This window comes from Motacilla alba, chromosome 1, assembly GCF_015832195.1.
Source record: "Motacilla alba alba isolate MOTALB_02 chromosome 1, Motacilla_alba_V1.0_pri, whole genome shotgun sequence".
Taxonomy (NCBI): Eukaryota; Metazoa; Chordata; class Aves; order Passeriformes; family Motacillidae; genus Motacilla; species Motacilla alba.
Genome location: NC_052016.1, coordinates 4,963,690 through 4,976,888, shown reverse-complemented (window position 1 = coordinate 4,976,888; position 13,199 = coordinate 4,963,690). Strand labels below are relative to the sequence as shown.

The following is a 13,199-nucleotide window of genomic DNA, read 5'->3' as shown; positions in this document are numbered from 1 at the left end:
AGTGGTGTGTTTGTGCAGGGGTGTGTCTTTTCTTTTTTTTTTTTTTTTTAAGATATCTTAACAGTGAGAGTACCTGTTTTGTAATACCTGGGGTTGTTTTGTTATTATTTAAATTTGCAGGTTGCAATAAAAATAATAGACAAAACAAGGTTAGACCCAAGCAATCTGGAGAAGATTTATAGAGAAGTTCAGATAATGAAGCTTTTGAATCATCCCCACATTATCAAGCTATATCAGGTAAGAGTCCACCTTTGATGTCAGCACGTAGATAAAATATGCTTGTGGTCTCTTGCATGTGATTTTTGCATCTAATATTTGTAGAGAGAAAGCATATTGAAATACTGAAATACTTTTTGAGAAGCGTTTGAAGTAAACTGGATGTCTTCAAAGTCATTCTTCATTCTTTGAACAAGATTCTGGTATTGGACAGCTTTTTGACAAAATTCACTGTAAAATTTACAGTTGAAACCAGGCTGATGTTTGTTTCAGATTGAGGAGCGGGTTAGCTGAACTTCTATGATTAACTTGCTTTTCCTATCTTGTCTGCTTCTCCCAGTTTAGAGGACTGGAACTTCTTACATGCTTTAGATAAGAGGAAGACTTAAACTCACATTGGGTGGTAGAGAAGGAAGCACTAAAGCTGAGTTTGCCTTAAGTAGAAGGGATTTAAAATCACCAACAATTAAACCAAATCTAAGTAGAAAGTCTAAGTGGAAACTTAATTGAAGAATTAGTTTAGTGAAAAAGGAAAAGGTGGTAAATGTTGACATCTTAGAATATGCCAAAAAATCACCTGTTTGGTTGTTCTGTTGCAGTTTGTGTAGTTTTGAAAGTGAATTTTAAGTATCTTTTGCCTGCAGAGTTTCACAACATGAATTTTGGTTTAGATTTGTTTAGTTTCTGCACTGATGGATATTTTTAACCGTGGGAACACATGAATGTGTTGTGCAGAAAGCAGGATCACATTTGTCTTGTGAGCAAGGACTGCTTTGCCAATTCTAAACATGAGGGGCAAGCAGCCTTTGGTGCAAGCAGCTCTTAATCATTTGAACAATGCTGTGTGGATTTAAGAAGAAGATGACAGAACAGTTTGAGTTGGAAGGGACCTTTAAAGGTCATCTGGTGCAAGCCCCTGTCATGAGCAGGGCAGAGATATCAGTCTTTCTGGACCTGTCTAAAAGGGCAGAGGGGAGAAAGGTGGAGATGGATGAAGCAGCAGGTCTGAAAGTCCATGTGCAGTAGTAAACACTATTATCAGCTGTGATCTTACTGCTGGGTTTGTTAGCTTTAAAAAAAAAAAAAAAAAAAGGAAGAAAAAAAAGTTTAATTAACGTGTCAGGCTGAAGAGCCAGTAAGGCAGGTGCTTAGGCAAGGCATTATTTTAAAAGACCTTGACACACACGAAGTGTTTGTATTTATAGTGTTACCCATCATAACAAAAATGATTCTGTGTTAAGGGCTGACGTCAGGGTTGCCCACGGGGCAGGATAGGACACACAGAAACATTCTAACAGTTCGGTTGAGTTCATTTCAGTGGAATGATGCGGGTGAAAATACTGTTTTGGAGCATTTAGAAAAGCAGGTTAAATTCCATCTCGTTGAACCACTTCACTTGATGCAGCAGATGATGTTGGTAGTGGACCATAATTTCTTTTCAGTGAAGTTTTCTTTTCTTTGTTGTTGTAAGTGATGCTTTACCTGTTTGATGGAGGCTGAGAAGCAGAGATGGAATTAGATGACATGCCAGTGTAGGGTGTGTGTTCTTGTATTATTTCATCATTGTTTTAGTTTCAGCACCTCGTCTTAATTTCATTCAGCTGGCAAGTTTCCCAGAACACTTTCCTTCAGTTTTTTAAACTGGGAACCTCTCTTCCTTTGCTCCTTGTTTGTTTATTTTCATTTCGTGTCTGTGTGTACTTGTAGTGAGGGGAGGACAAGAGTCTTTGAAAAAGGTTACGTGTTGGGAGCCTGGAAGTTACAGCCTTTGAAGTAGAATTGAGGCTTTTTGGATTGTTAACCTGTTGTGAGCCTCCTGCTTCCAAAACAAAGTATCTGCTCCGTGAGAGGGAAGTGTTTCCAGGGAAATGCTGTATTCTGAAATGCAACATTTCAAAGGTGTGCCTTGGCGACTGAGGATGAACTTGGAAACGCTCAGCATCTCTCACTCATTGTTTGGATTTTAGTTATTCTTTTTTATTTTCCTCCAAAGGCAAATATTGTGAAATATCAAAGCAAGTTGATACTAGATTGATAGGCAATATATTGACAGTTGTTGATGTGCATCAAGCAGCGCTGTTACACAAACAGCAGCCTGTTATCACTTGCACAGGAGGCTCCCCATGTCCCAGCCAACTCAAACAGGAGCAGGGGATTCTGATACCACTTCTTGCTTTGTCCAGCTTGCAGCTATCTCTGCTGATCTGAGCCCCCACTAGCCTTGAAACTAAGAAAACATTATCCAAACTTCTAAGTTGCTTTGCGTGTTCAAAATATGTCATAAAATTATATATGCATATTTTAACAAAAGGGGAGCGTATGAAATTATCTAAACACTCATCTGCTCTCTTACAGAGATTAGGTAGCTTGGTAATGGTGAGAAGAACAATGGCCTGGGAAGCCATTGTATAATGTAGGCACATAAGCCTTGATTTGTTATCTTTTTCATTACCAGTTTGCTTGGAAAGAACTCTGTGGTGCAAAATTGGATGCTTTTACTGCCAGCTGCTGCAGCAAATATAAATTTGAATTGATATGTTTGAGAATTCACATAGAAAAATAAATGAAACTATAGAACTCTGGTTTTGTTTTTTTGGTTTTTTTTTGATTGTGTCCTCTCATGTCTTCATAGGTTATGGAGACGAAGGATATGCTGTACATTGTTACTGAGTTTGCAAAGAATGGAGAGATGTTTGGTAAGTCCTCACTGACAGACCTCACAGTTCCTTAGATTTAGAAACCATGGCTTTATTTTGTCATTCCCGAGTAACAGATATATTCTGATTAAAAACCTGGGGCTTGTGTTGTCAGCTGTCAAACAGCAAGTGCAGCACCTGCAGGATTATGAAAAATTTCCTGGGGGGTGTTTCTAAATCCTCTGTGATTTTTGTCTGGCAGATCACCTGACCTCCAACGGGCACTTGAGCGAGAGCGAAGCACGGAAGAAGTTCTGGCAGATTCTCTCAGCAGTGGAATATTGTCACAGCCACCACATCGTGCACAGGGATCTCAAAACAGAGAACCTCCTGCTGGATGCTAACATGAATATCAAATTAGCAGGTAATAAGAAATAGGGGATCACTTTATAAAGAGCATCAGGCGTGTTGTTTAGACATTGGGTTTCCCTAGGACGATCCTGTAAATGTGTTTGTATTTCTGTAAGTGAAAATAAAACAAGAGTTACGGGTATTTCTTGGAACAGATTTTGTGAACAGAAGGGAGTAGCTTAAATGAATAGGCAGAAAACAAAGCAACACATCTGTTCCTTTCTCTCCATTTTCTGCTACTTCTGAAATATTAGTACGTGGTTGAGTGTTATTGTCTTACCCCAGATTTTCACCTTTATTTCAGACTTTGGCTTTGGAAACTTTTACAAGTCGGGAGAGCCTCTCTCCACTTGGTGTGGAAGCCCACCCTATGCAGCTCCAGAAGTTTTCGAAGGCAAAGAATATGAAGGACCTCACCTTGATATATGGGTGAGCTTGCTATTCCTCAGAAACTGCGTTTCACACCTTGCGAGGGTCTGTGGGCCTTCAGAATCATTGCCTTTCCAGCAGTCACTCACGTGCTGTGCTGTTTTCTGTTGGCAGAGCCTTGGGGTGGTTCTGTACGTCCTTGTCTGCGGTTCTCTGCCTTTTGATGGACCCAATTTACCAACTCTGAGGCAAAGAGTGCTGGAGGGGCGGTTCCGCATCCCATACTTCATGTCCGAAGGTGCTTTTTTTTCCAGATCCTTAATGTTAGAACAGGGGCTATAAAGGAGTAGTAGCTATCCAGTTTGCAGCTGGCAATTATTTTGTTTTTATGTATCCAGTAGTTTCTGTAGGGCAGAAGATGTTTTCTTTTCTGGGATCTGCTTTGTGGTGCATCTCAAAAGCTGTAGTTTCCTTTCTTAGAATATCCCTATGGATTACAAAAATACTTGATTCCCTAGCTGGAGAAATAATCGCTCAGAAAAGAGAGAAAACAGGATTTTAATGAGACTAGCCTGCAATGCTGACATAGGTGTAGTTCTCCTGAGATATTTTAGCTATGCAGAAGGGGTGTATTCCAGTGTGGCTGTGCTGCCAAGTAGAGCAGGAATAGTGGGACTCAGCAGTGTTTCCTGAGAACTCCAACAGTCTGATGAGAAACATGAAACTGAAGAGAGTTATCACCTCTCTCTGATTTGGTTTCAAAACCAAGTGAACGTGCCTCTGTTGTCACGTGGAGACTATCTGCTGAAGTCTGAAGTTTATCAGTTATAGCCATGAACAGCTTTATTTCCTGGTTATAAGTAAATAAGCAGTATAGGGCCAGGACCAGGAAGTTGTATGGGATGTGGCTCTGTACTAAGTTCTGACCTATTTTATGTGCACGTAATGCCATCGAACCTGCATCCTCTCCAAACCAGCTCTTGTACAAGGTGCAGGGCCACCTGGTATCCAGTACAGCTTCATTTCCCACAGTGAGATATTGTTTTTATGATACGCATGCGAACATCTCTTGTGCTGTCTGGAGTATCTGATAGTCAGACCAGTCATCAGCTGCACCCAAACCTTTAATTCCTGTTTTCCTAGGCATCTTACGCTGTTGCTGGGAAGTGTTGTTAGCAGTGACCCTGGGGCTGGGCTGTTCCATTTTTGCCCCTTTGCTCACCAGTTTGTCTCTGTCACCCAGACTGTGAAACACTAATCCGACGGATGCTGGTTGTGGACCCAACCAAGCGGATAACCATCTCCCAGATAAAGCAGCACAAGTGGATGCAGGCTGACCCCTCCCTTCAGCAGCAGCAGTCCTTGTCCTTCTCCATGCAAAACTACAACTCCAACCTGGGTGACTACAACGAGCAGGTCCTTGGGATCATGCAAACCCTTGGCATCGACAGGCAGAGGACTGTAGAGGTGAGTTCTTCCCCTTTAGATACATCTCCAGTGACCACCAGAGTGCCAGTGGTGCACTCATGGGTCATTCAGTGAGTGGCCTTGATCTGGTGTCACAGCATAAAATCTTCACTGCCCTTCTGGATTTTGCTTGGTTTTTTTTGCGCGTGCTACTCTGAGTGATGAGTTTTGGCTGCTTACATCCTGAGTTACCTGTAACTCAAAAAGCTCCTTCCAATGTCTTCCAGTCCCTGCAGAACAGCAGCTACAACCATTTTGCTGCCATTTATTACCTGCTCCTGGAGCGCCTGAAGGAGTACCGGAGCAGCCAGGTGTCCACTCGGCCGGCAGCCGGCCGGCAGCCGCGGCCCCGGAGCTCCGAGATCACCAACGCTGAGGTGAGGAGAGGCACCGTGGCATCTCCCTTTCCACGCAGCTGCCAAGCTTCTGAAAGCCATTTCTGATAGTGGTGCCCTCTGACAGGACACAGCCTGCTGTTCTTCAGCAGGAGGCTGAGTGAATATTAATGACCTGTTTCCTAGGAAGTGACCGTGGGTCATGGTCCAAAGAATAGTCTGCCTCCAGTGCAGGTCAATAATGAGCCACAGGATTAGACTTCTCATGGAAATCTGCCCTTTTAGGCATGGCTTGGTTATGCTTCTTTGTTGCATATCCTGTAGGTTCCTCAGGACTCCGTGAGTCACTTAATGTGTTTTTCTGACATTCATTTTATTTTCTTCGCCCCCACCCCGTTTAAAGTGTGGTTTGGGTGCCTCTGCAAATTGCACTTCCAGTTAAATTGCTTAACTTAGGAGGAGGAGTTGTGTGTTTGTGTTGGCATTGATGGATTAGCTTTGTTCATTTTCATAGAAAGCATGAGGAGAGAGCTTGCAGGGAAGGTGGCTCTGAAATTCTGTGACTCTCCAGTATCTGAAAAGTCACGTGGAACTGCAGGGTGTGTGATGGCTTCTGTGCATCGCTCTCTCTCCAGGTGCCTCAGGACAGTCTCACTAGTGAAACCCTGCGATCATCTCTGCTTTACCAGCAACCTCAGAGCCTGATTCAGCCATCCTTGCAGGCAGAAATGGACTGTGACATAAGCAATCCATTACAGGTTGGTGTTCCCCGCTAAACTCTGCGTTGCTGCTTTTTTTCTTCATTGTTCTGCTAATCCACAACAATGGGGGTTGTGACTTTTGTTCTCCCTTCTATGTTTTGTTTGGCATTTGGACACATTGTCACGTAGCCTCTCAAACAATATTCCTACTGAAGAGATGCCACAGAATTGTGGAGAGTATTAAAAGGTAGTGCAGGAATAAGGAAAAGACCCTGAAGTCTGTGATCTGGCATGTTTTCCAGCCTGTGTTCTTCCCTGTGGATACCAACTTCAACGGGCTCTTCCGGAACCGCTCCATCTCCCCGAACAGCCTGCTGGAGACCACCATCAGTGAGGAAGTGAGGCAAGAGAAGGAGCTGGAAGATGAAATTAAGGCATATGACCACCCCATCTGCATCCCTAGCAACACCAGCAGGAGGCACACCCTGGCAGAAGTGACCACCCATTTCTATCAGCACGTCCCTCCATGTAAGTAAGTCTGGGAGAGATGGAGGGTGTCTGTAGGTAGGGGAAAAGAGCAGAGAAGGAGTGCCACAGAGCCCAAATGCTGAGGGAGAGTGTGCTGATTTTACCTTGACTGGGGTAGGAAAGCCTAGAAAAGAGGTTTGTACTCTTCTCTCCTCAGTTCTGTCTTCTTACAGACAAGCAGGGCCCTTAGGGAAGAGAAGCTGTGCATTTGTATTTCACCTAGATCTCTTCTGAGGGGAGTGTGCTCACAAGCAGGTCACAAACCCAGTCTGCTTGCTTCTGCTGTTGTACTGGGGGAGGAAAAAGTGCCTGAATTTAACAAAAAACACTTCACTGACTGTGTTTGGTACATTCCCAGACCCTGTGAACCAACTAAATAAGCACAACTGTTCACAAAACAATCCTCCTGCTTGTGCTAAAGAAACACTGTGTGCCTGATCCAGCACAGCCTGGTGATGCTGGTGTTGCTGGCCGAGCCCTGCCAGCTGGACAGGAGCCCAAACTGAGGTTATTTGTTGATTTGTTGACCCCTTGCTGGAGTCAAGCCCTGGGACAACAGGAGTTGCTGGACACCTCTCCAGCTCGAGGCTGTTTATTAGTGCCAGTGTAGGTGGGCAGAAGGCTCTGATGTCATGTTTGTTCCTTCCTGTACTCATCTTGGGAATGTTCTTTCTCTCCTTCCTTCCCCTCCATAGGTATAGTCATTTCCTCCTCTGCCAGCCCCACAGAGGGAACTAGCTCAGACAGCTGCCTTACTTCATCTTCAAATGACAGCTCAGTGGCCCTGAGCAGCTGTTTGGCAGGTCAAGTAATGACGGGGAGCCCGGCCACAGCGAGGATGACGTCGCCTTTCCTCGCTTCCCAGTCTGACGCTCCCGTGTTACAAGTCCAGGGCTGCATGGGAGGTGCTTCTCTCCTGCCTGTCAGCTTCCAAGAAGGAAGACGAGCATCTGATACCTCATTAACTCAAGGTAATGCCTTCCTGGCCTTGTTGCTGAAATTGCACCCTCCCAACAGCCACTGGGAAAGGGTAAGGGTGCAGGGAGAATTGCTGCTCGGTGTTACACTGAGGCTGGACGCCTGGATATTCTGCCTCTCTGGTTCACGGGCCCTGAGGGAGGGTGGGATGCCCTGGGAAAGGTGCCTGGAGGAAAGGTTCTCAGACACTGATTCAGCCTGCCCATGGAGATATTTCTGCTGCCGTGAGTGGGATGGCAGGCTCCACCTTCCTCCTAAAATACGGAGTGTACAACGTCATGATTTCTCTCAGGCTTTTCCTTTGCCATGCGTGTCCATCTGCACAAGGGTGCAGCTGTCCCGGTCCCTGTTTCATTACCTAAATCCAGCTCTGACCACCAGGCAGAGGGTGAACTGGAGTCTCCTCTAGCCCAGTTCTCACACCCAGTGCCCAGAAAGGCTGATCTGTACTGCAGGCAAACGCTGAGGAGGATTAAAGTGCATTTCTTTTCCTCATGTCCCACAGGCTTGAAGGCTTTCAGGCAGCAGCTGCGGAAGAACGCTCGAGCCAAGGGGTTCCTCGGCTTGAATAAAATCAAAGGCTTTGCTCGGCAGGTGTGTCAGTCCTCCTCCTCTCGGGCAGCAAGGAGTGCCATGAGCCCTTTCCAGCACACGCAGCCCAACACCTGCATGTACAGCAGCAGCGGCAGCAGCAGAGAGGGGAGAAGCCTCCTGGAGGAGGTGCTGCAGCAGCAGAGGTGAGGGAGGAGCTTTGGTGTCCTTTCTTTGCGTTTACTTTGGGTTAAGGGTAGGCAAGGAGGGGTAAACACAGCAAAAGAGGTTGGGGGTTTGGTCACTGGGGGTTCCTGTCGTCCATCTTTGCTGAGTGGCAGTGGGTAAACTGCTCGGCTTCCTTTGTGGCTTCCTGCCCTGGCACATGTAGCACAGGACGTGCAATTCCACTCAAAAAATCTCGATGTTCAAATATTTGGAGGTTGCTGAATTGAGAAGCAGTTTGGTAGTGTGGGGGAAAACATTGCTTCTCCCTTACTGCAAGCTGTGTTTTTCTTTGTTAGTTTTGGGAATGATTTCTTTCCTCCCCTGCCTCCTCCTGTAATTTTCCCATGGCAAGGAAGTGAGACCTTGTAATTTGGAAAAGTTACAGCCCACAAAGGAGGCACAGTTCCAGTGGCCTCAAATGTCATGTGTGGTGGCACCTCTTCATTCCCATAGAAGCGAGATGGAAAATTGAGCTTCCGGTTTATCTGCACACATTGTCTCTAGAACATCTATTATTAGGTGGCCAAATCATGACCAGATAAACTTGGTTGTGACAGTTGCCCTCTGCAGAATGAGGGGGAGTCTGGCACGGGCAGCTTGCTTTGATTGTGCTGGCTGGGGTAAGGAGAGGTTTGACAGAGAGAAGGAAACAAAGGGGAAAGTTATGGTCAAGGTTAGGGGCAAGAAAGGAAGGAACAGAACATGAAATTATCCTAGCAATCCAAACTAACCTCTTTCCCCTTGGGTTTTGTTCAGAATGCTCCAGTTCCAGCATCACCAACTACTCCAAACAGCTTGTCCCCAGACCTCCCAGACACCTGCAGCAAGCAGCATCCCCTCCTCTGACGGAACCCACAAAGCCTCCAACTCCATTCTGCTGTCAGAGCTGCAAAGAGAGAACTCCTTTGAGCTGGCCTTCGCTGGCAGCAGCCAACTGCTCCAACCTCATTTCTTCGGGGTGAGCGTGTCCCCGGTGTCGTCGGCCGCTCACCTGCTGGACACTCACCTGTACATCAGCAGCAGCAGCAGCGTGGCCCCGCTGGCCGCCCCCTTCTCGCCGCAGCAGAGCTTCTCCACGCCGTCCCCGAGCTACGAGGCCGTCACCCTGCAGCACGGGGACTGTGAGATGGAGGACCTGACTTCCAGCCAGCTGGGCAAGTTCGTGCTGGTCAAGTGAGAGCTTCGGGCCGCTCTCCTTGCGGGGGAACTTTCACCGCTGCTCCGTGGCTGGCTGGAGGCGTGGGGACACGAAGGACTCTCAGAAGCAATAAATTTTGAAGTATGTGAAGAGGCTGTCTGGCTCAGAAAGCTGGCAACTTTATAGGACTGAAACAAGCAATATGTATGTCTTTTTGCTTCTACTATTCTTGCACTGAACAAATACGAATAGAAACTGATTTTTTTTTTTTTTTTTAAAGGAAAAAAAATAATGATGGGGCAGATGGGTGGGGCATTTGTGGGGGCAGGGAGGGATGTGGTTGGGGAAGAACTCTTCGGTACTGTACTCAAGTCAGACCAATACAGCTCTGCTGTTATGCAAGATTAGCAGCTGTCAGTAGTGGTGACACAGCAGGGAGAGGCTTTTCAAAGAAGGGACCAGAGCCTCCCTTTTTCACAATATTCATTTATGGGTTTGTGAAGATGATTACCTCTTAAAAAAAAAAAATAAACAGAAAACCAGTGGCATGCAGCATTATGCATTCATAGGAGACAAAAATGGAAGCATTGCCATTTGTTGTTTTTCCTTTTCCCTCCTGTTAACACTCATTTTATTTAAAGGAACCAACATCCCCATTCCACACCTCCCAGATACACATACTTTAAATGAAAACTGTGAACTTCTTGCTTGATACATCAGCTGGAAAAGCTCAGCATGCCCTTCTAATTAGTACAGAAGCAGTAACTATTGGAATTGTATCCCTTGATCATCAGGATCCAAATTGCACAATGCCTGGTCTTTTGCAGGGATGTTTGTTTGGGAGTGGTGTGTGTGTGTGTACATACACACAGGTGCACACATGCCCATATTTTGTTGGTCTGGGTAATCTTTAGGAATCTTTTTATAAACTCTTAAGTTTGTTCATATTCTTGCCGAGGCACTGAGGAGGGGAAGCAGCAGCACCTGTGGGGTAATGGGAAGGGTTTTCTTTTTAAAAAGCCCTCCTGGAGGTTGCCTACAAAATTGCCTGAGGGGTATTTCTTAGTGCTGCACATTGTTATTTCCGCTGCTAATTATGTTTTTATGCATTTCATTATCAGGGTCCAAACAGAACTGACTCTTGGGGAAATGTGCAATATTGAGGTTATAATTATATACTGACAAAGACAAAAGGAATAGGCTAGAACAGAACTCTACTCTTAACGGAGTACAGCTTTTTCTGAACAAAACTGTATTAAAAGTGAGTAAAACAGCACAATCTTTGGGTGTTTGTTTTTGGTTGGTTTGTTTTTTGGCATATTAGCAAAACGAGGTTTTTGCATTAGGTAGGTGTTTTTTCGTATGGTTTTTAATGCTGTATATGTATATAAATAGGAAGCAGAAAACTATATAACACTAGTTATTTTTTATATTTTGTAATATGCTTCTGTTGTGTTTCTGGTATAAACCCCAACTCCCCTCCCGAGGCAGACCATGACTTCTGTTGGTGTCAATAGAGGTTATGCTGAGGAATAAAGGGGAGGACAGGCTGTGCTCCTACAGACATGGGTTGGGGAGTGCATGCAAACTTTGGAAGCAGGTGAGCAGACAGTGAGACAGCTTGGCTGGGAGCTGCCATCAGTGTCAGAGTGTAGCTGCATTCTGTCTAAATGCTTAAAGGACCCATCTCCCTAGTACGACACAGGGTGCCTTCAAGTTACCTTGGCTTCATGCAACCTGCAGTATTACACATTTGCAAATAATATAGAGACCTGTTCTGGTTTGGTTTTTTTTTGTTTTGTTTTCTTTTTTGGTTTGTTTAGTTTTGTTGGGTTTTTTTTAAGGAAAAAAAAAAAAAAAGAAAAAAGCCAAAGATTGACCAGGTTAATTGGTGGGAGTAGAAAGAGTTGAAGATGTCATGTGGCTCTGTCTGTGGCTCTCCATAAACAACCTCTTTATCTGTGTGTTGTATCTGTGTGTCTGTATTGGTGCATCTCCAGCTTGCCACTGCTGCTCCATGGTCTGGAAGCTTCAAAGTGACAGAAAATTGCTCGAGTTGAACTCCTGTTAATGAGTGGTGCCTTGCAGCAGAGAAAACACCAAAGTCTCATGCTCATTTGTAGTGTGGGTTTAAAAGAAAACAAACAACCAACCCCTCAAAAAACCCAACCCAAAAAAGAGATTGCATGGGGATGGCTGGAGAGGAGGGCAAGAAGGAGCCAGCTTGTCACAAAGCAGCAACTTGGCCTTCAATTTTATAAGGGGTAGCACACGTACTTAAACCACAGAACTTCCTCCTCAATTTGTGTTTTGTTTAATGCCATGGATCTAAAGGCTACAGATTCTTTTGTTTCCTGTCCTGAGCAATGACAAGCACTTTACTTTCATAGTATTTTTTTTTTCTTTTCCAATTGCTGTAGAACCTCTTTGGAATTATTGCTGGAGCAGAAGAGGTAATTTTAAAAGTCTGGGGGGTTTTTTTGTAGATATCTTGACAGTGCTGTTCTGCAGACTGCAATGCAATAGGGTATTTAAAGACACTTCGTGATTGGTTCAATTGAGATGTATAGTTTATTTTTTATCATGACTGAACAATCATTTTATTTCTTATGTTAAAATGAGAGGTGTACACCAAAATGATTAGTTGATGTGTTTTATTTAATATTTAAATAAAAAATGTTTTAAAATTGTTGCGATTCTGTGGAGTATCTTCACCCAGTGCACTTACGATTTGCATAGTCAGGACTCATTTTCAAGCCAAAGTCCGTAGGACATTACTGACACTTTCTATTACATCCTAAATGAAGAGGGATGGTGGCCCCACAAATCTGATAATGGGATATTGAGCATTGTGCTGGTAGGCAGTCTGTCTGAATTGACCAAGTCTGTGGTAATCGGGTTATAAAATGCAGCAGGACCAGAGAGAGGTCTGGGCAGGGAGGATGGCCCAGCGTGGTGGTGTCACCAGCTGGGCTCTCCCTCCCTCCCTCTGTGTCACCTTCAGCTGAGACAGCCCCAGCCAGATTAGGGCAGTTCCTGAGAGAGAGCAAAGGGAGGGAGGGAGTCACAGCAGGGAGTGGATTGTGTCTTGTAAAATATAACTTGAGAGTTAAAAAAATACTGAAAAGGCTTTGTATTCAGCTCGTGCAGTCTCAATGAGAGCAAGGAAGGATTTTGTCTGCAAAAGAACCCCTAAATATTGACAAGCTTTAGTTTGACCTGACAAACACTCTGGGAAAAAATCCCAAAAAAACAAGCAATGTTGTTTTTTTTAAAAGAAATTAAGGACCAATTTTTTTTCCTCTTTTTTTTCTATCCTGAAGTTTTTATTTTAAACTCCACCTATCACATTTTGAAGGAAAGGAAGAGTGACGGAAAGGTAAATCCAAGAAGTTAAACAGAAGCTTGTGGGGAAAGAGAGATAATATTTACTTATTTTGCTTTCTAAAGTAGTTGTTTGCTGAGCTGGAATTCGATAGAGCTCTTTGTGCACTTGCTGTGACTCCTGAACTGATAGAAAAGTGTCACACACATGTTTTTCCAGGGTTATGTTTTCCATGTGACCATCCAAAGTTAGGAATTTTGTGACTCTTAAAAAATAAGGGATGCATTCTAAATAATCTTTAATTAGGTTTTAGTATGACCTGACTTAAGGCTAATC

General features: G+C 44.4%; 1 protein-coding gene across 1 annotated transcript; it reads left to right on the top strand.

Annotated features, from left to right (window-relative positions):
* The first annotated feature begins 6 nt into the window (after positions 1-6).
* Positions 7-12,229, top strand: SIK1 (salt inducible kinase 1). Its single transcript, XM_038146677.1, has 12 exons — positions 7-237; positions 2,849-2,912; positions 3,115-3,276; positions 3,568-3,692; positions 3,807-3,930; positions 4,876-5,099; positions 5,327-5,476; positions 6,070-6,192; positions 6,438-6,663; positions 7,359-7,634; positions 8,147-8,378; positions 9,157-12,229. Exons 1-12 carry the CDS (start codon positions 196-198, stop codon positions 9,575-9,577), a joined length of 2,169 nt encoding a protein of 722 aa, XP_038002605.1. The 5' UTR covers positions 7-195; the 3' UTR covers positions 9,578-12,229.
* Positions 12,230-13,199: the final 970 nt, after the last annotated feature.

Coding starts and splice junctions, on each gene's coding strand:
- SIK1 (XM_038146677.1), top strand. CDS start 196: ATGAAGCTTTTGAATCATCCCCACATTATCAAGCTATATCAG. Junction 6,193..6,437: donor ACATAAGCAATCCATTACAG/GTTGGTGTTCCC, acceptor CATGTTTTCCAG/CCTGTGTTCTTCCCTGTGGA. Junction 6,664..7,358: donor CTATCAGCACGTCCCTCCAT/GTAAGTAAGTCT, acceptor TCCCCTCCATAG/GTATAGTCATTTCCTCCTCT.